General features: G+C 40.6%; 1 protein-coding gene across 13 annotated transcripts in view; it reads left to right on the forward strand.

Moving 5' to 3' along the window:
* RALGAPA1 (Ral GTPase activating protein catalytic alpha subunit 1) overlaps positions 1-24991 on the forward strand; it is a 246975-nt gene that overhangs the window by 168606 nt on the left and 53378 nt on the right. For 12 of the 13 annotated variants that reach the window (XR_003999976.1, XM_030559256.1, XM_030559257.1 and 9 more), the window contains 5 exons: positions 5012-5195; positions 15513-16374; positions 18129-18200; positions 19716-19839; positions 21748-21903. Coding sequence is in view for 12 of the 13 variants with exons in the window: in XM_030559256.1 (XP_030415116.1) it covers positions 5012-5195; positions 15513-16374; positions 18129-18200; positions 19716-19839; positions 21748-21903 (1398 nt within the window). In the remaining variant the exon portion in view is untranslated. The remainder of the gene's footprint in view (positions 1-5011; positions 5196-15512; positions 16375-18128; positions 18201-19715; positions 19840-21747; positions 21904-24991) is intronic. The other variant, XM_030559262.1, reaches the window with a different exon arrangement.

Genomic DNA, 24991 nt, shown 5'->3' on the forward strand with positions numbered 1-24991 from the left:
CCCCCTCCTCCCACTACGGAGGAAGTACCAGCTCCCCACCAGAGTCTGAGTTACCAAGGGAGCCAGAGGGCGTCGAGGTCCACGAGGCCACACAGGACCCACTTGTCCCTAGCCTTTCATCTTCATCCTCTCCTGATGAGGCGGTGGCAGGGACATCCTCAACGGGCCCTCCTCCAATTGACCTGAGAGCTCACCAGGGCCTCCTGGTATGTGTGGCATTCAATATGAATCTCCAGGCAGAGGAGGTTCCGGAGATAGAGGACCCGGTGGTGGATATTCTGTCAGCTTACGCCCCTACAAGAGTAGCCTTACCACTTATCCAGACGATCCAGTGCTGATACCATCTGGCAGTCTCCAGCCTCCATTCAACCCATTGCCAGGGGAGTTGAGCACAAGTACATAGTGCCCCCCAAGGGGCACAAGTACTTGTATGTCCATCCTCCTCCCTGCTCCCTTGTTGTACAATCCGTCAACGAGAGGGAACGCCATGGCCAGCAAGCTCCGACGCTGAAATCGAAGGAGGCTAGGCGTATGGACTTACTGGGCCGTAAGGTGTACTCTGCAGGGGCCCTCCAACTCCGGGTGGCAAATCAGCAAGACTTGCTTAGCCGCTACAACTGCAACACCTGGGCGGCGGTGGGCAAGTTTACGGAGCTAGTTCCCCAGGACTCCCGTCAGGAATTTGCAGCCCTCTTGGAGGAGGGGAAAAAGGTGGCGAGAACTTCCCTCCAGGCCTCATTGGATACAGCTGACTCTGCAGTCAGAACTCTGGCCTTGGAAGTCACCATGAGGCGTATTTCATGGCTCCAAGTGTCAGGCCTCCTGCCAGAACTTCAGCATACGATACAGGACCTGCCCTTTGACGGTCGAGGCCTCTTTTCTGAAAAGATGGACCCTAGGCTACAAAGCCTGAAGGACAACAGGGTAACCATGTGCTCTCTCGGCATGCACACGCTGGTGACTCAGCGCAGGCCTTTCCGTCCCCAGCCTCACCGCCCGTACGTGCCGCGTAGACAAAGGCAGGACTTTGGTAGAAGGCAGGGTAAGGCCGGCCATAGACGACAGTCAGGATCCCAAGAGGGCCAAAATCAAGGTCCCTCTAAACCACCTACGGGGCCAAAACCTAACTTTTGAAGTTACACCCGAGGATGGCGTGCCAGTTACGTTCCAGGATCCTTTCCCTCCTTTTTCCAACCACCTCTCCTTTTTCCTCCCTGCATAGTCCCTCCTAATTCAGATCATTGGGTCCTACGCACGGTGGAACTTGGGTACCACCTCCAGTTTATTTCGCCCCTCCCCTCCACCTCCTATCCTTGTCCCTCTTCAGGGACCCCTCTCACGAGCAGCTCCTCTTACAAGAGGTGCAGTCGCTCCTTGCCATGGAAGCCGTAGAGGAGGTACCAAATGACGAAAGGGACAAGGGGTTTTACTCCCGCTATTTCCTAATCCCCAAGGCAAAGGGAGGTCTCAGACCTATCCTAGACCTGCGAGAACTCAACAAGTTCATGATAAAGTTGAAGTTCTGCATGGTATCCCTGGGGACCATCATCCCATCCTTGGATCCCAGAGACTGGTATGCCGCCCTCAACATGAAGGACGCATATTTTCACATCACCATTTATCCTCCTCACAGGCGGTACCTCGGTTTGTGGCCAACTGTCAGCATTTCCAGTTTACAGTCCTACCATTTGGCCTCTCTGTAGCCCCAAGAGTAGTCACAAAGTGCATGGCTGTAGTCGCCGCCGCCCTCCACTGTTGTCGAATACACGTTTTTCCGTATCTGGATGATTGGCTCATCCGAGGGACCTCAGAGTCACAAGTCTCCTATCATGTGGGCGTCGTCAGGGACCTATTCATTCGTTTAGGCCTGATGATCAACACAGAGAAATCTACTCTGGTTCCCACACAGAGGATAGACTTCATTGGGACCATTCTGGCCTCCAGTCTCACCAGAGCCTGCTTACCTCAGCCTTGGTTTCAAGCGATGGTAACAATTATCCGAGGCCTACAGAACTTCCCGACTACTTCGGCTCGCACATATCTCGGTCTCCTGGGTCACATGGCTGCCTGCACCTTCATGACCAAACACGCCAGGCTACACCCCCGTCCCCTCCAGTCTTGGCTCAACTCGGTATACCATCTGAGCAGAGACGCCATAAGCAGGGATAGTCAATGTTCCCCCAAGCATTATATGGTCCCTCGACTGGTGGCTGACGCCCTTCGTGGTGTGTGCAGGGATGCCATTCCATCCACCCCAGCCTTCTATGTCCCTGACAATGGACGCGTCATCTCTCGGCTGGGGTGCTCACCTTGGACATCTTCACACTCAAGGTCTTTGGTCATCTCAGGAGCTGGCCTTGCACATCAATGTCCGAGAGCTGAAAGCAGTCCACCTTGCGTGCCAGGCCTTTCAACAGCATTTGCAAGGCCGTTGTGTCTCAGTGTTCGCAGACAACACAACAGCCATGTATTACATAAACAAGCAGGGAGGGACACGGTCTTCCCCCCCTTCATCAGGAAGCCATCCAACTCTGTGATTTTTGTATAGCCCACTCGATAGACCTAGTAGCGTCCTTCTTCCCAGGCAATCGGAACACTCTGGCAGATCAACTCTGCAGATCCTTCCTGTCTCATGATTGGTCGATTTCATCCGGAAGTTATCCGTTCTGTTTTCCGGAAGTGGGAGTTTCCCCACATAGACCTCTTCGCTTCCCTTGAGAACAAGAAATGTCAGATGTTCTGCTCCTTCCGAAGTCTCTCCCCGGGTTCGATCTCGGACGCCTTCCTGATACTGTGAACAGGCCAACTGCTTTATGCCTTTCCACCATTCCTGCTGGTTCACCGGGTTCTGCTAAAGCTCCGCAGGGATGGAGCTCACTTAATCATGATTGCTCCAGCGTGGCCCAGGCAGCACTGGTACACCATGTTGCTTGACCTGTTGATAGCCAACCCAATTACCCTGCCTCTTCGCCCAGACCTCATAACTCAGGACCACAGCAGACTTCACCACCCAGACCTGCAGTCCGTTCACCTCATGGCATGGCTGCGGCATGGTTAAGCCAATCAGAATTACGTTGCTCTGCCTCAGTACAGCAAGTACTCCTGGGTAGCAGAAAACCTTCCACTCGGGCCACGTATCTGGCCAAGTGTAAGTGCTTCTCCTGCTGGTGCGAAACGCAAAACGTTATGCCCACCGAGGTCCCGATCCACACCATCTTGGACTACCTCTGGTCTCTCAAACAGCAGGGCCTAGCAATATCATCACTGAGGGCGCACTTGGCGGCTATCTCTACCTTCCACCCAGGGGAGAGTGGCCGCTCAGTGTTCTTGCACCCTATGGTTTCTAGGTTCCTCAAGGGCTTGGAGCGCCTATACCCCCAGATACGCTGCCCCGCCCCAACCTGGGACCTCAACCTGGTTCTAGCCAGACTTATGTCTGCCCCATTCAAGCTGCTAGCAACCTGCTCGCTTCTATACCTATCCTGAATAACAGCTTTCCTCGTAGCCATTACATCGGCCAGACAAGTCTCCGAGCTTTGGGCTCTCATGGTGGACCCACCGTATACGGTGTTTCACAAGGACACGGTGCAGTTGCGACCACACCCGGCGTTCTTCCCTAAGGTGGTATTGGCCTTTCATGTCAACCAGGATATCTTCCTTCCGGTCTTCTTCCCGAAACCACACTCAACACGAAGGGAGCAACAATTGGACTCCCTAGATGTTCGTAGAGCACTCGCATTTTATATCGAGCGGACAAAACCCTTTCGTAGAACACCCCAACTCTTTGTCGCAGTGGCGGACCAAATGAAGGGCCTACCTGTCTCCTCCCAGAGGATTTAATCTTGGGTGACAGCCTGCATCCGTACTTGTTATGACTTGGCTAATGTTCCCTCGAGCTGCCTCACCGCACGTTCTACCAGGGCCCAGGCTTCATCTGCTGCCTTCCTGGCTCTTGTACCCATCCAGGAGATAATGCCGGGCAACTACCTGGTCTTCGGTACATACCTTTGCCTCTCATTACGCTCTAGTTCAACAGTCTAGAGATGACGCAGCCTTTGGCTCAGCAGTTTTGGATTCTGCAACATCTCACTCCGACCCCACCGCCTAGATAAGGCTTCGGAAACACCTAACTGGAATCGATATGAGCAAGCGCTCAAAGAAGAAAAGACGGTTACTCACCTTTGTAGCTCATATCCATTCCAAACCCGCCCTCCTTCCCCTCTGTCGGAGTAGCCAGCAAGAAGGAACTGAAGGGCCATTGTGTCGGCAGGGGTAAATATCCAGCGCCGTGGCGCCCAGCCGACCCACTGAGTGTTGCTAAGGTAAAAGTCTTCTAACGAGCGTGCACGCGGCGTGCACACACCTAATTGGAATGGATATGAGCAATACATCTCGAAGAACAACGGTTACAAAGGTGAGTAACCATCTTTTTTGCCTCATTTTGTGATGGTTTGATCTAAAGAAGTTTAATCATTCATATAGTGCTATAAATAATGATGGTCCAAGAGAAGGTTAGTGCCAAACAAATAATAGAACACTACTCTAAAGGGTTACAGTTCAGGGGCAGTGGTGAAGGTCAACCCTACAAACAAGACAATGTATGTAGATTGCAATGTGACCCTTACAGATTGAATTACTTTAGCCTTTGTTTATTTAATTTGCTTAGTGCAAACATATGGTCTATGCCATTAAGTACAAAACAAAGACAGATTTTACACCTCAAAAATCTTACATTTGAAATGTAGATACATAGAGAATAGGAAATCTATTTACTGTATTTTTATTACATATCCCTTTTACACAGCTGCTGTTTTTACTAACCTTCCTTTAGTCTAGCACTTGCAGACAGGAGTTCAGATCCATGAATGTACAATGTTTAAAACTATCCAACGTTTTTTTAATCCTATTTAGTGGGTTTCATTGTTTGGTGGTAGGTTTTCTGTTTTTAACAAATTAATCAGAAAATGAAGTAAAGTTAGTAATCTGTCTTGAAATCCTGGTCTTGTTCTAGGTTCTGCATGGATGTGTCTATGGAGCTCAATGTTTCAGCAACCCAAAATATTTCCCTTTAAGTCTTTCTGATCTGGCATCTGTGGATTATGATCCTTTTATGCATTTAGAAAGCCTGAAAGAACCAGAACCACTACATTCTCCTGACTCAGAGCGATCTTCTAAGCTCCAGCCAGTCACAGAAGGTATGTCAAATTGTCTGGATGAACTCTTATTTAAAAGAGAATAGACAGTCTCTTGGTTTCCAGTGCTGAAGTGTGTGTCTACATAATGAATTTTAAATTATATTTAATGTCATTTTAGACAATATGTAGTGTTTATCAATATAATATGAAAGTGTAATTTTGAACAATTACAACTCAGTTAGCTAAAATAAATTGATTTCTACATTGTCAAAGATCTATCTTATATGGATCTTTCTGCTCATTCATATAAAACGTGCAAAATATTGCAATGTGATGTGTAAATGTTTTACTTCTCATTTTGTTTTAGGTAAATGAGTGCACTTAAGTCTTAATTTTGCTCTTTTTTATGATTTTGTTTTTTATGATCTTCCAAATGTAATTTTATAATATCACTAAACTGACATGACAGAATTTGAAAGACTGTTGAAAGTTTTCTATATTTAAAAATGGATTATTGAAACCTATAATAATTCATTCTGTGTCTATTTTACACATTTGTAAAAAAAAAAATGAAGTTAATTTCTAGAATACAATTTTATGTCATCTACTTCAAACCTTATCAGAGTCAGGAATTAAGAACACTTTCTTCTGAAATAAAGACAGCAGACACAAGAAACTAAGATTTAAAGTAGTGACACATTTCTTGTAAAATGTATCTATCAAATGGCCTCAATGGAAAGAAAATTGAAAAAGATGAGTTTAATATTGATACCAAATACTCTATGTAGTGCTATTCTCCCTCCATATTAAGTTGTTCCCTTTAGGCTTCCTTAAAGGTATTAAGAGCCAGATAAATGCAGAACCTTTTTGTAGCAGCTGTGTGCTAACAGCAGGTGATTTTGTGGTCTGTAGTGACTACGTGCTGTTTTTTTATGTGGGGAAAATGGCTAATCATTGTACTCTTGTCTAAGGCATGCTTCATCATCCTTAAGTACTTTTTTGGCCAAAGAATTCTAAACATAGAGCTGGCCCCTAATAAGCTCAGTATTGGATTGAACAAGTCTGATTTGAGAACTATTGGCAGGAGGAGCTGTAATTATTAAATTTATTGAAGAATGAAGCAAGGTACTGTATTTGGCTTTTTGTCAAATGGCAGTGGTCTTATTAGCAAAAAGTAATCATCTGCAGGGTCAGAATGAAAGCAGCTTTGAAGGATTCATTCTGTCCTAATTACAGTTTCACCTATACGTATTATGTAAAGCTAATATTTAAAGCATTTGCCAGAATTAACTTCCACTGCATGTTCTATTACAGTGTAGTGAATTGCAGCAGCTTTTTATGCCTTGCATCTTTTGTATGCTATAATAATCTGTAATTATGGGTTTGCAGCAAATGCTGTGTGGCTTGTTTAATCTGACAATCTGAAAAGACAACCCTGAATAGATTTTTTTAAATGAATGCCAGTTGCACAAAGCCTTAGCATTGATTTCTTCATTCTGCATTTCCTCACATGATTGGTTCTTTTATGATTTCTTGTTAAATTTCTAAATAAAGGTAATTCCACGTGTTCCTTATGTCTCCTTAGATGAGATATGGTAACCTTATATGTTTTCTTTAAAGTTTCAAGGCTTTGTAAATCTGAGTAGGCTAGATTACCAAATGTAATTGACAAACCATAACATAGATTTAATTGCCACCCTGGCACTTCTTGCCTGTGCCATCACCCAGGGAACAGTACCAAGCACCGTTTTACCCATCCCACAGCGTATTCTCTTGCTTGCATTGTGGTAGGTGTGATAGAAGCAAAGTTGATAGATTAGAGTAGTCAGAAGCCAGATCAAATGGGGGCCAAGTAGTGCATCTCAGCAGCAAAGGAGCATGCCAATTGGCTGCATTTGGAGCAGAAGCACGCTATTTGAACTACCATGAAGCCAAACCACACTCCTCTCACTAGACATAGACTTAGCAGTATACAAGTGCTTTCATACAAACCTGTTGGGGGCATAGATTGGTAGAATGGGCAAGCGTATTAGTGCGGAAAATGTACAAGGACAAAGAGTGTGCCACACTCTACTTAGGACAAAAGCTCATTCATGAGTCTGTATCAGATAAGCAGTTGTCATGTGTTTAGCATTTTAAAGGCAGGGTAGTCCTTGCAGGTTTGACAGCTGTGATTGGGAGACAGGACATATTACTTCTCCCATTGTGCAGGGATAAGTCCACCATTAAGGGACTTGTGGAGGCTTACCCACAGAGCAACCCTCTACATCAGTAGTTCTCAAACTTTTTTGTATTGGTGACCCCTTTCACATAGCAAGCCTCTGAGTGCTTCCCCCCTTATAAATTAAAAACACTTTTTAATATATTTAACACCATTAGATACGCTGGATGCAAAGTGCTGTTTGATGTGGAGGTGGACAGCTCGCGACCCCCCCCCATGTAATAACCTCTTGACCCCCTGAGGGGTCCCGACTCCCAGTTTGAGAGCCCCTGCTCTACATGTTGGTATGCACTAGAGCAGCATCTGCTCAGAGGCTGATACAGGCATCCCAGTGAGGGAGTAGGCAAAGTTTTGTTGAATTCCCTAGGAAGCAGGCAAGAGTAGGGATTAGGGAGGTACATAGAATTTGCTAATCTGTGTCCATGTCCTCCCTTCCATGTGTCTGTGGCAAAGTGATAGTATAGCTGACTTTTACAAGGAACAGTTCTGAAATTAAGTGTAAATCTATATTAGAGTTTTGTTTAAATACCACTGAAATTACAAGATACAAATCTATTTTAAAAAAAAAGTAGGAAGGCTTTTTCTGTATTAGCAAAGCTTGCAAAGTTAAAAAATGTCTTTATTTTCCCAGGGTCAGGTGTTCATAGAACTCTAAATATTAAAAATGGGAAAAAATCTGTTGGTTTACCTAGTCCTGATCTTTCAACTGTTGTTGCAGGATTGTTTCCTGAAACAATATGTATTTATGCTGAGACCAGAAAAAAAAAAGCATACTAAATATTACATAGCTATTGCAGTGTGGCTTGCTGGCAAAATCAGACAACTGTATAAAACCTTTAAAGGGGGGACTTCTTCCACAGCTGCAGGTAAAATCATTTTCTCTTACAAAATTGCATCCACAGATCCCCACTTTTGGGACCTGTGTACTGTGTCCCTTGGACCTCAGACCTTCTTACAGGCTGGTGCTTGGGACATGAGGCTGAGAGACACTGCACGCACACAACTGTACTCCAGGGTCAAAATTATTAAAAAGTGTTTAGCTGTTACACTGTTCTGGATATTTTTTTTTCTATTTTCTTCTTCATATTCCTCTCAACAAATATATTCAACCTGCTGTAGATAACTTTCCTTGTAGATTTTAGGTTCTAAAATTAACAAAGGTTTCCTCAACTTTTTGTTCAGTTCTATTTTATTAATTTTAAATAAAAGTAAGAACTTTTTTCCCTTAAAGTCTTGCCACCATCTCCTGTTGTAGTTGAAGATGACACATGTATCTTTTCTGGGGGTGGGAGGAGAGAAAGCACTTAATTCACTTCTGACAGGCTGTAGTTAGACCAGAACAACTTGTGCTTAGCATGCCTAGGGAAAGGATATTTCTTTAGACTGTGTACAGCTAGCTTGTGTCTTTGTCTGCCCCGGAGGTTCAAAGGGAGTAGGAGAGACACTCGGTCGTTATTTTCCCACTGCACCACTGCAGTAGTGATAAGCCCACACGGCCACCTGCTGATCCAAGCATCACAAAGAGGACAAGGAATCCTCCATTCCATGCATTGTCTCAGATTCTGCAGCCTCTGTTAGATCGTTGGTGAAAGACCATCAGCCTTCCCATAAAAGAAGGAATCTCAGAGTCTGGAAAAAATAGCCAGTGTAATCTTCTCCTGGCAAACTACCAAGTGATCATGAGCAAGTATGATTATAATCACTTAATAAAATGCTGCCTGCTATTGAGCCATAATACATAGAACAAAAAGGTGTTCCCTTGGCATGACATACACTGTCAACCTAAAATGCCACACTAAGGGTAACTCAGACAATAGTAGTTGTGGTAACGCTATAGAGATTCTCATGGTTACATACTTTGGTCCATTCATGAAAGAGAGGGCAAGATATTGGATTTGTGCTCTAAGGGTCCTAATTTATTTAACGGTAGACTGATGCTAAACAAAGAGACCGAAAGAAACAATATCATGGCAACCAATCATTTTACTGTTCTTGGGGTCACTCAAAATATTCAGGAGAGCATCAACAGTCATCTTTTCAGCCTCAGTAGAGGACAGGTTTCTGTAATAACATAATACTTACATTTAAGATAGTAAATTTCATTCAGTGATCTCAAAACAATTTAGTCTCTGCTATTTCTTCTAAGAAGGGATCCTAGAGAGAACCAATCAGAACTTCTGTGTGGGTCTCCTTTATAAAGACTGCTGGGGACAATAGATTTAGTTTCCCCCAGCATTACATACTCGTTCCTTGGTATAATAGGGAAGGGCTATAGCCTAACATTATCATTTTTCAATTATTTAATATTTAAGTTTTTCTAAGGTACTTGTCTCAGCATCTCACCAACATTAATGAATTTATCCTTACAGAAACCTTGTGAAATATTGGGAAATATTCCCATTTTACAGATGAGGCACAGAGAATTTTATGGCTCATAGACTTTAGGGTCAGAAGGGACCAATATGGTCATCTAGTCTGACCTCCTGCACAAAGCAGGTGACCTCCTGCACAAAGCAGGCTCAGTCCAGCTCCCTTTTGAAATGAAAGGAATGACTCAAACAGGAAGTCTGTGGGAGAGCTGGGAATAGCACTTCTAAATCCCAGTCCAGTGCTTTACCCACTACACCACCTTTTCTCTTCACAAGACCATTGTGCTGTATCCTCCTTCGTATTGCTTTAAGGGGCCTTTTCTTGTGAGTTTGAGGTAGGAAGTTGCCTGCCTTCTGGAAATGGGAGCAGTAGAACACATGTACAGTTCCTTCATATTAGCAAGAGTTGTTTACTTACAGTATTTTCTCATTCTAAAGAAGTCTGGAGTCCTTTCTGCACCAGTAAACTACATGAAAAGATTCAACAGGTTTTTCATGAGGATCAGATTTTGGGTGGTGACTATAGAAATGAAAGCTGTGTCCCATCTGCAGTGCAGTTAATCCCTCCTGTATTACTTCCCTTTTCTGGGCACCGTGAAATTGGCTTGCCAGATCTGATATTCCTAGTTCTTGATTTGGCACTCTTCTGTTCCTGCGAATCATGTCCAGTCTTTTCTACCAGAAAGAATGGTGAGTGTTAAATATGGATTTTGTCTGCACTATTTTTGTCAAATTCTCCCACAGTTGCTGTAGTACTGGTACAATTCCACTGGTATTAACAGTGAGAGTGGCAGTGTAAACCACAAAGGCAGATCTGGGGGCTCATCAGTTGGAAACGAGAGGAGAAAGACTGTGGGGGGGGCAGGGGGAAGGTATTAGTAGATCGCAAAGAGCCACCAGTCTTATGTGGTCGTGAAAAATTCCAGTCATGCATGTTCAAGAAAGTGAATTCAAACTAGAACATGTGCAGAAAAGGGCTACTAGGTTGATATGGGGAATGAAGAAAGCTTATCTTACAAGAGGAGACAAAAAGAACTTGGCTTGGTTAGCCTAGCAAACAGAAGTTGAAAGGGGATATGACTGCTCAATTTAAAGACATTAGGGGTGTAAACACCAAGGAGGGAAAAGAGCTATTTAAGCAAAAGGAGAATGTTGGCACAAGAACAAATGGATATAAACTGGACATAAATAAATTTAGGCTGGAAATTAGAAGTCGATATCTAACCATAGAAGAGTTTTAAGATGGAGCTTCAGAAGTTTATGATGGAGTTATATGATGAAGTTGCGTGTGATAGCAAAGGACTGGGCTTTCTGGTCATATGTCCAGTGTTCCTATGTAGATCAGTGAAGTGGGCAGAATGAAGGAAAGAAAAACAGAGTCGAATGGTCTAAGTCAAGGGAAAGAGAAACTGAATGTAAGGGAGAGAAGGAACAGGAGTGTATTCATTAAGGTAGTTTCTTGTCTCTCGGTTTATATAATTTGGTGCTTAAATTCTAAAAGGATTAATCACTTATCAAAGCGACAGAGTCCTGTGGCACCTTATAGACTAACAGACGTATTGGAGCGTAAGCTTTTGTGGGTGAATGCCCACTTTTACGTCTGAAGTGAGCATTCACCCACAAAAGCTTACGCTCTAGTACATCTGTTAGTCTATAAGGTGCCACAGGACTCTTTGTCGCTTTTAGTGATCCAGACTAACACGGCTACCCCTCTGATTCATCACTTATCAGAGTAGATCAGTTATTACACACTTGCAGTAAAGATGGTTTGAAGGGCGCTAACTACACATTGTAGGTGGGCCAGAGCAATATATGCCATGCAAATTTTTGTCAGATATATGCTAAATAGCCATTTGGCGTATTCTGCATACTTTTTTTATAATATGTAACTGTTTTTGTTTTGAACATTTTGTTTTGGTAGAGCAGTTCTTAAAATACACATTGATTAAATTTATAATGAACCCTCAGACCCTCCTTCTCTCTTCAGGGAACTTTCTTTTCTATAAAGAGTGGGAACGTTAAGAAAGAAATTCCAAATTTGTTGGGGGGAGGAAGTTAATGGGTTTCCAATAAGTGGCATTCTTAAGAGGCAGTGTGCTAAAAAAATAGGACATTGCTCTGGAAGTCAGTAGACCTGGATTTTATTCTTGGTTCTGCCACTGAACTGCTGCATGACCTTGGGTAAGTCACTTCACCTCTCTGTGGTACTCCTGCCACTCTGTCTGTCTTTTCTATTTAAACTGTAAGCTCTTTATGGCACAAGTTACTCTGTGCAGCATGTGCGTGCATAAGTGTGTACAATGTCTAGCACAATGCAACCTTGATCTCATTTGGGGCCTTTAGGCAATACCATATAGAAATTACTAATAACCAATTCACAGAGCGGCAATCACTTGCTTATCTCATTATCAAGCTTTCATTTCTTTTGAAAGCTTTCAGTCGATCTGTTTTTACTCTATGGAGACATGTATACAAACAAGGATGGATTGACCCTTCAGAGATGCATCAGCTAAAGCACTTAAGGGTGACTCAAATTTAAATGCCAACAAATTGGGAATATAAAGTTGCTGTGCACCTGGGAACCCAAAAGTAGTAGTATAATATTTGTACAACACCGTGTTCTAGTCACTTAGAGTAAATATCTGCAGCAAAGATGATCCAATAGCAGAGCTTCCTTTACTGGTTATGCTTCTGGGGGAATTCTGCGCCACTTCCCTAGACTTAATGCATAATTAATGAACTGCATATTTTTAATATTTTGTGCAGAAAAAAGCTTCTGCTGGAATGTCCCACCAGAGGGCATTGTGGTGCTAGAACACAGCAGCTGCTCCCAGCCAGCTAGGGAAGAGAGAGAGCCTGCCTTCTTCACAGCCCATGTTGGGCCAGGGCTATGGGGAGATAAACAGCGTGGAGCTGCTGGGGCATCAGACAGGGACTCATAAGGGCTCCTGGGGGAGAACAGACTGGCAGGGGCTGAATGGGAGTGGAGGTGCAGGACCACATGGGCAGAGGGGGAAGAAGGTGCAGAGCTACAGGGGGAAGGGGCATGCCTGAGTAGAGGTGGATGGACACATGTAGCCAGGGGTTGCAAGGACACAAGAGGGTGCAGGGGCAGATGTGCCTGACTGAATGGGAGAGGCTAGGGTCTGCATGGGGGAATCTCCCTAACAGTTCCTCCCTGAGTCTCCCCCACCCCCGCAAAAAAACACGTGTTCCATATTTTTCCCACCCTTACCCAATAACCTTTTATGCTCAGACCCAGGCTCCTTCCCAGCAATTACTTCCCTCTCCTTCCGCTCCTCCATTATCACTGACTCCCCCAAGCCTTTCCACTTCTTCTGAGAGGTGCGGGAAATATGGTTCCTTATTGTAGTTTAAATAAATGATTACTCAGGGTTCTGTATTAATATGCCTAATAAGGAATCTATTTGTCAAAAAACACTTTCTGAATCTTTTTTGTTGTCTGTATTGTTAAAGACATACTTGCTGACAGGTATTTTGAAATAAATGACCAAAAATAATTGAAACTGGTGTGATTATATTGATCAAATATATATAAAAATAAAATATACAGAATTTTGCAGAATTTGAGAATATTGTGCACAGAATTTTTAATTTTTTAGTGCAGAATTCCCCCAGAAGTATGTTAGTACAATCTTTGATAATTTCACTTTCAGAGTCTCCCATTCATTTCGCCAGAAGACTTGTACAAACTTGCTTGCAAGTCCTTACTACTTTTCAGCAGATGGCACTATAACTTAATTTCCTTGCATGCTTTTCCCATATCTGGGCTTTGAATTCAACTTAACTGATTGTTTTTAAAGAGTCTCTGTTTTCAACCATGAGAGACACTAAAGAAGCCAGAATATTTTTTCTTGGTCTCATCTACATTGTCGAATCCACTTTAATATGTAATGATACTACATTTTCAGATCATTTTGTAAATATTAACTAGGCACTTGAATTTTGCCTATTTTTTGGCATGCAGTAGAATTTGTTAAATGATTTAAATAGTTAACATCTGGGTGATGCTGTTCAGCTATCCCAAATTGAGACTTTGCTTTTGTAAAGACTTGTGTAAATTAACATTCTCAAAGGATTTTTAGATATTTTAAACATTGCTGTATTTATGCTTTCTGTTGCACTCTGAAGACAAAGATATATGTATCAGTAATTACTGTCAACAGTTAGAGCAAAATGCACTCAACACTTTGCTAAATGCATGCATTAAATAATGTTCACAAAAATTCATTATAGGTTATACATTTTGCCCTTATTTTGCCAAAGCACTCAAGAAACCTTGTGCCTTAAAGTGTTTTATGTATATTAAGCAATATTTATTGCTTAGCATAAAAATTATTGTAACATATATAGTATAAAGGAAATGGTTTGGTTTACTCCAGTTTATCCCCTAAACTGGACATTGGGTATATTCTCTTAAATTTTGCATGGAAAGAAGAAGAGGCTAGCAAGGAAAGAGGCAGTCCAATAGATTTCTACTAAAAATCCAAGGAAACCCACACTTTCTAGTAATATTTTACAGTCATGTACAGACTACCTAATTCTGAAAATAGGGCCTTGTTTCTTTTCTTTGTCTAAGAGGAGGATCTGCAGGGAGCCCCGTTATGACTTGCATATTCAGGACTACTCAGCCCCTTTGGTGCAAGCTGTGGCTGAACAAAGCTCTGCTCTGGCACACACCCTCCACTCCCTGTGCTCTGCTCCCAATATACCCACTCCTTCCATTTACACTATAGAGGGGGCAGAGAGAGAGGAAAGAGGTTAGTAATACCAGTGGAGAGCTCCCCTGTGCAGAAAGAATTCTCCACCAGTTATCTTCAACTGGTTTAAGGCCCCTTTGCACTGTATGAGTATCACAAAGTGGACTTAATGGACCAGAGAATCCAGCGCAGAGTGTGGTTTAAAAAAATAATTCTTAGGCATGCTTGGCTTGTTATAAAAATTATGAAACCTTTGTTACAAATTAATATAATTTCCAGAAGAGTGGAAAATCTTTGGCAAAGAAGAAAGAATAGAAGTCCCATTTTTCTCCAGTACCTTTGGCAAGATGAAACTTAGACAAAATTGACAAGATTAACTTACCTCTTTCCCCTGCTGATTTTCCCAGAAATTTTTCAGATGGAAATTTTTCATATGTGTACATTTTTTTTTCAGTTTCAATGTAAGATTTTATTTTCTGTTTTGTTACTACTAGAGTTTGCTGTATATAAATAGCCTGGGCTTTGATCAATGTTTTCAAATGATCCACTGTCATTCTTAATTTAACCTGGAGCTGTATACTCCCTTGGGCAATTAGGGTGATTAGATTATTTTTTTGCGCACACTTATAGTTGTGTTTTTCCTCATCAGAGTACTACTGTGGCAAAATATAAAAATCTGTGACTTGGGATGTTGAACTGATTATCATGCAATAGCTTCTAGTTCAGCAGCAACTTAAGATCTATTTTCAATAATTTAAGAATCACTATTGTATATCTAAGTGGACCCATGCTGTACATAAAAGCTATGGTGAGAAAATGGTCTAACCTCTACAATTATAGAATGTTTATTCTTTCTGTAAGTGTGATTATTTTACTTTTTTCTTCACACTTAGAACTAAAGTTCCTGGAAAGCCATATTTTCCCTAGTTGTTTTAGGTGTGTCCTAGTCTCATAAAGCTCATTCTTTGTTGAAAAATCTAGGCAATAAAAATCCAAAATAAATGTTTAAATCTCCATGTTGCTTCCCAAAATTTAAGTTTTAAATACAATGTTCTTTATCTTACAGTGAAAACTCACATGCAACAAGGCTTAATCTCTGTTGCTGCTCGTACTGTGATAACACATCTGGTGAACCACTTAGGCCACTATCCAATGAGTGGAGGCCCTGCTATGCTAACCAGTCAAGTTTGTGAGAACAATGACAATCCTTATAGTGAAAGTCCTGAGCTTTCTCCTGAACTTTTTGAGAGCCCAAACCTCCAGTTCTTTGTGTTAAACAACACTTCTTTAGTCTCTTGTATACAAATCCAAGCAGAAGAGAATATGCCTGGAGGAGGATTGTCTGCTGGACTTGCATCTGCTAATTCAAATGTCAGAATTATAGTGCGTGATCTGTCTGGTAAATACTCATGGGATTCTGCCATTTTGTATGGGCCATCATCTTTATGTGGATTATCAGAACATACTTTTTTGGCACTTTCTGTATTTCAGCAAGAGAAACCAGAAGATGCCCCATCATCTGATCATGTAGAGGATGTATCTATAAGGGATAGAATTGCACTTCAGGTAAAAAGGAATTTTAGAGAAACTGTGCCAACGTGGGATACAATTAGGGAAGAAGAAGATGCTCTTGATGAACTGTTACATTATTTAGGTGTCACTAGTCCTGAATGCTTACAGAGAGCAGGCGTCTCACTGAACATACCTGCTCCTCAACCTATCTGCATCTCAGAGAAACAGGAAAATGATGTCATCAATGCTATCCTTAAACAACACACAGAAGAGAGAGAATTTGTTGAAAAACACTTCAGTGACTTAAATATGAAGGCTGTGGAACAGGATGAGCCAACTCCACAAAAGCCCCAGTCAGCATTTTACTATTGTAGATTACTTCTCAGTATATTGGGAATGAATTCATGGGATAAAAGGTAAAAAAAAATATATCAACAAAAAACAGCAGCAAAACCCTGTTTTGTAACACAAATTAGTATTGGTTTAAAAGTACAATGTTTGATAACAATTATGTAAGTCTCCTTCATCATTTTATTAATCCTCCTAACTTTAGGCAGTAGAACTGATTAGGCCAAGAATGCCTTTGGCCAACTGACAGCAGAATTTTTGAGATGGGGGAATGGGTATCTACTAAGGAAGAAGATTGTTTTATTACTTTCATCCCACCATGTGGAGAGACTGGGAGAGGAGGGAACAGCCTGCTGATCTTGTTTCTCCCTAAGATCCATGCAGAAAGGGGGGTTGAAGACAGATGACCTCCTTTCCAGCTCAGTGCAGGGATACTATTGGTGGAAGAACAACCTCTCTCCCTACTCTCCTCTCCTCAGCAACTCCATTAAGAAACCTTAGATTGGTGGAGAAAGACACCCTTGCTGCCTCCTCCTCTGCTCTCCTTCCATGCTTCTGTAGGGATATGGGGAAGACAAGGCACTTGGCCCTACCAGACCCAAGCTCTGGAATAGCAGCAAGTTTGTTGGTGTTGTGTTATTGATAAACACCCTCTTGCCCTACCAGAGGAAAAGGAATGCATATGTCCTCTCCCTAGAGAAGTGCACAAATGTAAATCTGAAAAGTAGAGGTTTTTTCCTTTCATTTTTTTCAGTCTGCATACTCCTGTATGTTGCAAATAACAATAGGAGGTAAAAAAAAAATTTTTTCAGTGAAAGAGAGGTACTAGTATTGGCAGTACTGGGTTTTGGTTTTTGTTTTATTTTAAATACAGAATTTGTATCCCAGAATGTAAGGGCCTCTCTAAAATTATATATCTGAGTGTAATGCTGAATTAAAATACTTCCCTACTGTGAAGGCAAAATGGACATTCTGTAGACCTAGAATAAGTCTGGATCAGTAAAATAATATTGCAGTCATATGAGTGAAACATTTTGATCACAAAGAACTTTGGTTGCAACCCATTTGTTGCCATTCTTAATACTTAATGGGCCTTTAGTTTGCCAAAGCAGCCTGTTTTCCAATAGGTACTGCCCCTAATCTCACTTCAGTATATGTTATGGGTATCTGAAGTAAGTCTAAAAATTGGATAGTGGTTATTTTGCTGTTTCTTAAAAAACGAAAAGCATTACAGATGACAGGGTGGGCTGATGTACTCTGTCTTGCTCTGCAGTCCAGGAATGTAGAGTTCAGTTTTTAATGCACTCTCTGGGCTGGTAGATTATGGGGAAACCTGACTTATAGTGATAGACTCAATCTATTTTTACAAAGAGAAGGTTAAGGGTTGACTTGGATATAGTCTATAAGTATCTACACAGGGAACAAATATTTTGTTATGGACTTTTCAATCCAGCAGAGAAAAATATAACACAATCTGATGCTGGTAGTTGAAGCTACACATATTCTACACTGGAATTTGGTGTAAATTTTAACTAGTTAACCATTGGAACAATTTTCGAAACGTCATGAAGGGTCTCTATCACTAACAATTTTTAAATCAAATTTGGATGGTTTTTTAGAAGATATGCTCTAGGAATTATTTTAAGAAGAATGCAGAAGATCTTTTGGCATAAAATTGACAATGAGTATAACTTATTTTTAAAGGAAAATTGAGAAGAAAATTGTAGGTGATTGCATGACTGGAACTGAAATATGTTCTTGTATTGTCCTATGCCCATTACAGGACAGGTAACAAAAATGTTATTAATTTTTCTGTATTTAGAAGGAGCTTTCATCTCCTGAAAAAAAATGAAAAGTTACTTCGAGAACTTAGAAATTTGGACTCAAGACAATGGTAAGTTATCTTTTTTAAAACTGCCTAATTATCTAACTAATTTATTTAATCATTTTATTTTTCAAAGTGAGTTTGTACAACTATTGTTTATACGGAATTGGAGACTAGTTTATGTTCCAATAAGTGATTCATGTTCACTAAATTTTGGAAGCAGTACATGCTAAAACTTAAGTGAAACTAAAATGAAATGAATATTTAATTAATAGATTATCCTGAAAGAGAATAAACCTCCATTCGCAAAACAAATAATTCATCTGTCAAATACGATTTTTTTTGTGTTCCATGAAAATTATGGAAAACGTGCTATAATGCTCAAATGCTGTATTTACATATCTAATAAAAGGGATACATTCTAAAATTCAGTTCCAATAGCTTTGAAACTAATTTTGTAGCTGTGGATCAAAGCCGTCGATATTTGAGGAGAAGTGAAAGTGATTAGAGTTGAGGTTCTCATGGACAGCTACAGCTATTTCAGGATGAACTAGTGACCAACAAAGGTTTCAGTCACTGTCCACTGCAAGCCACTTTTTCAAGCTTGTAGTTTCTCTTTTAAGATGTTTTATTAGATCTTTTATGAATGGACACCAAAGTAGCATCTGGGGGCATTTAAGTACATTATATGTAGGCTCTCAGTAGTGGATGTTAGAGAAATATCATCTAGTATACAAGTGGCATTGTTGTTGAGATCTCAGTGTTTATTCCCATCATAAGTTAGCTTCAAGATAAGTGAAAGTTTTGGAGATGCATTTAGTTTTTAAAAGATCTTAAATTTTGCTTAGTGCTCTTTCTCTTTATTGGGAGGGTATTTTTGAATATGAAAGACAGAATTAAATGCATTAAAGAATGGGCCAAGGAATTTAACAATTTGCTGGCTACTCTGCATTTTGTCAATTGTCCTCCAAGATTCATGTGACTGTGTCAACAGCTATAGAATTAGTAATTTCAGAATTAGTAGGACAGTTGTGGGAAACTTTAAGTTGCTCAACTCTATATCCACCAATCAGCAGTCCATGGACACAAGAAATTACCTTGCTACTTGAGGATATTAGATTCATCTTCCTGAGACACATTTATCATTCACAAGGATTATCACTATTAATGGTAATGAGGGGTCTTCTTTATAATGTAAAATAATGCCCAAACCATAGGTTTTGCTTATTCATTGTCTTCAGCTATAGATCTCTTACTCAACTTTCTGAATACATTATTATACCATTTGTTGCTGCTAATTTCAGCTGATGTCCCACTATGCTGAATTGATCCTTCACACATGAAAGTTCCTATTAGCAAACTGTAAAAGAGAAGGCAAAGGAATAAAAAAGAAGATTAGAACATGAAAAGATAGATGGTCAAAGAACAGAAAGAAAGACTTATTTTAATTGTACTGCACTTTCATTGCCTTTTTGATTCTGAAAGCTATGATCTGCGTGTAGTTTGCATTTTCTGTCTGTGTGTTAAAACCTGAAAGTGAACTATTACTCAGTGACAATCCAATGACAATCCTATGTTTTACAGCCGAGAGACACACAAGATTGCAGTATTTTATGTTGCTGAGGGACAAGAAGATAAACATTCCATCCTCACTAACACTGGAGGAAGCCAAGCCTATGAGGATTTTGTAGCAGGCCTTGGTTGGGAGGTATCTGTTTTAAGTTTTATTTATATCTTCAGAGTTTTGTGTTAGATTGTCGAAAACAAATATAAAATGGGAGGCTGATTGTTTTTTCTCTCTACTCTTCCATCTCTATTATTCCTTATTACCGCTCACAATTACCAAAACATCTTATCCTGAAAATAGGACACTAAGAGAAATTCTGGTTATACTTATGTCAGTGATGCTATGTAGATGAACTGTTGAGACAGCAAAGCTTTACTGGCTTTGAAAGGTGAACCTGTGTAAGCTTCTACATAATCAAAGGCTGTTCAACAGTGTGCAATAAGCCACCCTGTCCCTGACTTCTATACACTAACTAGACTATATCTGTGTTGTTGTGTAGGCCTGAAAGGTGTTAAATCCATTTAAGGTTCTGCACATTGCTCAGATTTGGGAGTTGGAGAAATAATGGCATGCTGCTTCTCTCATCCTCTTCTCCCTGCCTAGTAGAGAGCCAGCCACACACACACACACACACACACACACACACACACACACACACACACACACACACACACACACACACACACACACACACACACACACACACACACACACACACCTCTATCTCTTTCACCAAGCATTAGTTAAATATAGTTCTCTTCTATTGACTCTCCCCTGGTCCAAATTCTCTTTGCTACACTAATCACCATCCCTTTCTGGCTGCTCAAGACAGACCCCCACTACCATCAATAAGAGGATGCTTTAGGTACAGACCTGTCCCACAGAAGTGCAGGAATCATCACTGCTTCTGGCTGTCTTGGAAGTGCCACCTGAAATTAATATTTAATAATTTGCTTAATGATCAATAAACGGTAGTAGCTTAAATGAATAAAGCTTGCTTTTTCAATTTATACGTTAATTCCAAGGCAATACATCAGCTCCTGACTAGAGCTGTGAAAAAGCTTTGAGCAAAGCTGGCAAATTTTGGCTTGCCTAGTGACTTTCCACACACATTCTAAATGTAGGGAATTTTTCTTCTTGTCAGAAAGCATCCATTTTCACTTTGTGAGAATGGAAAATTGTGAAATTCAAAGACATAACTGAAAATTTGCAAATATGATGGTAAGTCTTAAATTTGATGGAAACAGACTTTTTACAATTAAAGAAGTTTTGTAAATCTGATAAAGTATTATTATGTGTTTCAGTTCTGCAGCAATGTTTTTACTAAGTTAAATCAAACCAATTCAAACGTATTTAATCTCACACTAGGCAATAATGTATATGCTATTATATCAACAAAAAAATCCAGAATTTCATGCCAAGAGACTAAAACATTTAATATGCTGTTAAGGAAAGTAATCCCAATTTTAAAAGGCATTTAATTTAGATTTATAATGCTAAGAGAAATAACCCACTGCAAAAGGATTACTTCTGACTTTCCTCCTCAGTGTTCAGTAATGGGAAAAAATATGGGACAGCACTATCTTAATTTTTGATGGGGCCAGCAGAACTATAGCAGTTGCCCTTCCTTCCTGTTGGAAAGCCAGAATAATCATCATGGTTTTTTATGTGGTAGTGCCCCATGTCTTCTGAGGAGAAGAAAAGCAGCTGCTAGTACGGGCTCTCAGGAGAGTGTCAAGATGCCACTGTTTCCACTCTTGCTTTTTTCCCTTTAACCTTTACTTCCCACCAGTCTCTGAGATTGTTGTTATATCCTCTTGTGCCAATAAATATAGATGTTCCCTCACTGTAGTTAGTTTCTTTTCTAATTAAATCCTTCTAATTAGCGAGCCTCTGCTCCTTTAGATAAACTTAATAGTACAAAAGGATCAGCATCAGAACAAAATTATGGGTTTTTAAAATGTATATGATGAAAAGGCTTTCTCTGAAAAGTATTTTACCACCAGATATTACTTTTTTCCCCTAATGTTACATGGGCTTTGGTCTTAGGTGAATCTCACAAACCATTGTGGTTTTATGGGAGGATTGCAAAAAAACAAAAGCACTGGATTGACCACTCCATATTTTGCTACCTCTACAGTGGAAGTAATGTTTCATGTGTCAACAAGAATGCCTTCTGATTCAGATGACTCTTTAACAAAAAAGGTAGGTGGTTTGAATACAGCATTTCCCTTAGGTAACAATATATCAAGGGATTTTTAGGAAATCATTCCTTAAAAATAACTAGTAGTTTTTTCTAAAAATAATGCAATGCTTGTTCCTCTAACAGTTTATATATTATTGAAGCTGGTTGGGGCGGGTGAACTATAGTGTTAAATTACTTTCTACCAACCAATTATTTTGCCACAGATGAGTTTTGTCACATTTGTACATCTTATTGCTGCTGAGGTCACAGGAATGGTGATGTAAGGAGAGGAAAAGGAACAGAGTTAATAATCTGTGTGGAAGAAAAAGCTCCAAATCTGAATGACGTGTTCTGGTGCTTTGAGATTTCTGGATGTGAACTGTTAACGTCTTGAAATAGCTGATGAATACATGGTCCAAAGATGACAGCTGCAAGACTTGCAGAATAACTGAAACAAAATATGTTCATAGAACATTTGCCTTTAAAAGAAAATCAATGTTAGGAACTTGACAACATTTAGTGAATTTAGTTGTATTGCTTTGGTGATGACACAAATGTTCAGCAGAAGTCTGCTCCCTTATATCCACCTTAAGGGAAAAATGGCTTTCTGTATTGGTATTTTTTCTTTAGAATTTAATAAATTCCATATTAGTGATGATAAGTTGAGGCCTCGAACATGTGTCCTATTACAAATGAACAATTGGCTATCATTAGACTGTCCCCCCATCGTCTGTACATATATCTTCAGATGTGCTAATCCATTCAGTAGACACATTAATGAGCGCTAGTTGAAGTGTAATATTGGAGGAAGTGAGGCTGGTTGACCTCAGCATGGAGTTTAATACTTGTAATTAAATTAGATCGTCGACAGTAAAGAGAGAAATAGCCATGCCTCTGGCAAACTTCAATTATTAATGACTTTTTTGTTTTTTGTTCAACTTGAAGAAAATAATTTATATCTTTATTATAATTATTGTTGTTATAAACTGACTTTTAATTCTAAAAGTGGCATTATACATTTTTTTTAATCTATTAATATTTTTCTTGCATGCCTAAGATGGGTACTTCCTACTCTACTCTTTTATTTCATAAAGTGCAGTCAGTGTATTATTTAGGTTTCTAAACAAATTATTAAAGTATCTTAACAGTAAAAATAACAACTTTTTAATAAGAGTATAACTGAAGTAACAATATGATTCCTTTCTCTGCCCTTTTGAAGAAACTACTGTACTTTGCATACAGAAATATGTATCAATAACCTTTCTGGATTAGAGTGATTAAAAAGCAATGTGGGGAAAACCCATAATGAAAATTGTTTCCACTATTTGTTAAATAACTAAAAAACCAACAAAACCAACAACATGTTATAGGTTTTAGCAGAAAGTGCAGCCTGAATCCTATATATGTTTTCAAGAGAATTCAATCCTTTCCACATAGCTAATACCTTTAGCGACATTTCAGAGCTGGTCCAGTCCTTTGGTGATGTAATTTTTAAAAAAGTACAAGTCAGTCACCATTTTCACATTAGTTTGATATTCTTTCCTAAACCCCATTTCTTTCTGCTTTCACCCATAATCACATTTTTCAATGATTTAGACTATTCTGAGAGGCAGTATGGTCTTAATGAATAGGGTACTACACTGTGAGTCAGGAGACCTGGATTCCATTCCTAACTCAGCCACTGACCTATTGTGTAACTTTGATCTTGTCACTTTACCTCTCCATGGTTTAATTTCCCCTCCCATCTTCTGTCTGTCTATTTAGATTTTAAACTCTTCAGAGTAGAGAATGTCTCATGTGTTTTGTACAGTGCCCAACACAATGGGCCTCTGATTCCAGTTGGAAACTTTATAACCTATATGTACACTTCTGCAGTAAACACAGTAATAATCACAAATATTATTCCTTATTATTAAGATGTTCTAGATACAGTGTGCAGCATGTGACCTTTCACAACAGACAGTGGCGGCTCCAGCCACCAGTGCAGCAAGCGCATGCCTGGGGCAGCAAGCCGTGGAGGGCAGACTGCCAGTCGCGGTGAGGGCGGTAGTCAGGGAGCCTTTGGTGGCGTTTCTGCAGGAGCTCCACCGGTCCTGTGGTTTCAGCAGCAATTCAGCAGTGGGTGCGACGAAGGCGCGGGACTGGTGGACCTCCCGTTGAAACGCCGCCGAAGGCTCCCTGATTGCTGTGCTTAGGGGTGGCTCTAGGGATTTTGCCGCCCCAAGCACAGCAGGCAGGCTGCCTACCGGAGGCAATCCACGGAAGGCAGCCTGCCTGCAGCCCTCGCGGCACTGGCAGAGCGCCCCCCCCCTTGGCTTGCTGCCCCCAGCATGCGCTTGGCATGCTGGGGCCTGGAGCCGCCCCTAGCTGTGCTTGGGGTGGCAAAAAACATACAGCCGCCCCTAACAACGGAAGATGATTTTTATTCTACATTTATATAACTTGTTGCTACTGAAGTCACAGAAATGGTGATATACGGGGATGAAACTAAGGGAGATGAAAAAGGGTATGTCTACACTGGAAAAAAGCGAAAACCCTGTGGCAACATGTCTCAGAGCCCTGGTCAGTCGACTCAGGCTTGCACTACAGGGCTAAACATACAAGTGTAGACCTTTCTGCACAATCTGAGACCCATCTCTGTCGCTGGGTTTCAGAGCCCAAACTCCAGTCTGACCAGGGATGTCTATGCTGTTACTGAGCCCAAGTCAGTTAACCCAGGCTATGGGGTTTTTTTGTTGTTGTTTTTACAGCATAGACATACTCTAATTGTGTGGAAGGAGAGCTTGGATCTTGAACTATCACTGAGGATTTTGAATGTGTTTAGCCATGTTTTTAAGTGTTATTTATTGTACTTTGGTTGGCTGAAGAATTGTTGCTGGTTTCTATATTGTAATGTGCCTAGAGGTAGACGATAGGTTCATCTTATAAATGGAAATTAAATTTAATTAAAATAAAACTTCTTCCTGCCAGCCCAACCACTGCAGCATCAAGATTCTAGTGCTTCAGATGCCAGGCCAATTTAAAACTTATTTTCTATCAATCTTTCTGAATAGTAAATAAAATTTTAAGTATCTTGGATATCTTAGAAACACTGGAGTCAAGAGATAA

The sequence above is a fragment of the Gopherus evgoodei genome, chromosome 4 (assembly GCF_007399415.2).
Source record: "Gopherus evgoodei ecotype Sinaloan lineage chromosome 4, rGopEvg1_v1.p, whole genome shotgun sequence".
Lineage (NCBI taxonomy): Eukaryota > Metazoa > Chordata > Testudines > Testudinidae > Gopherus > Gopherus evgoodei.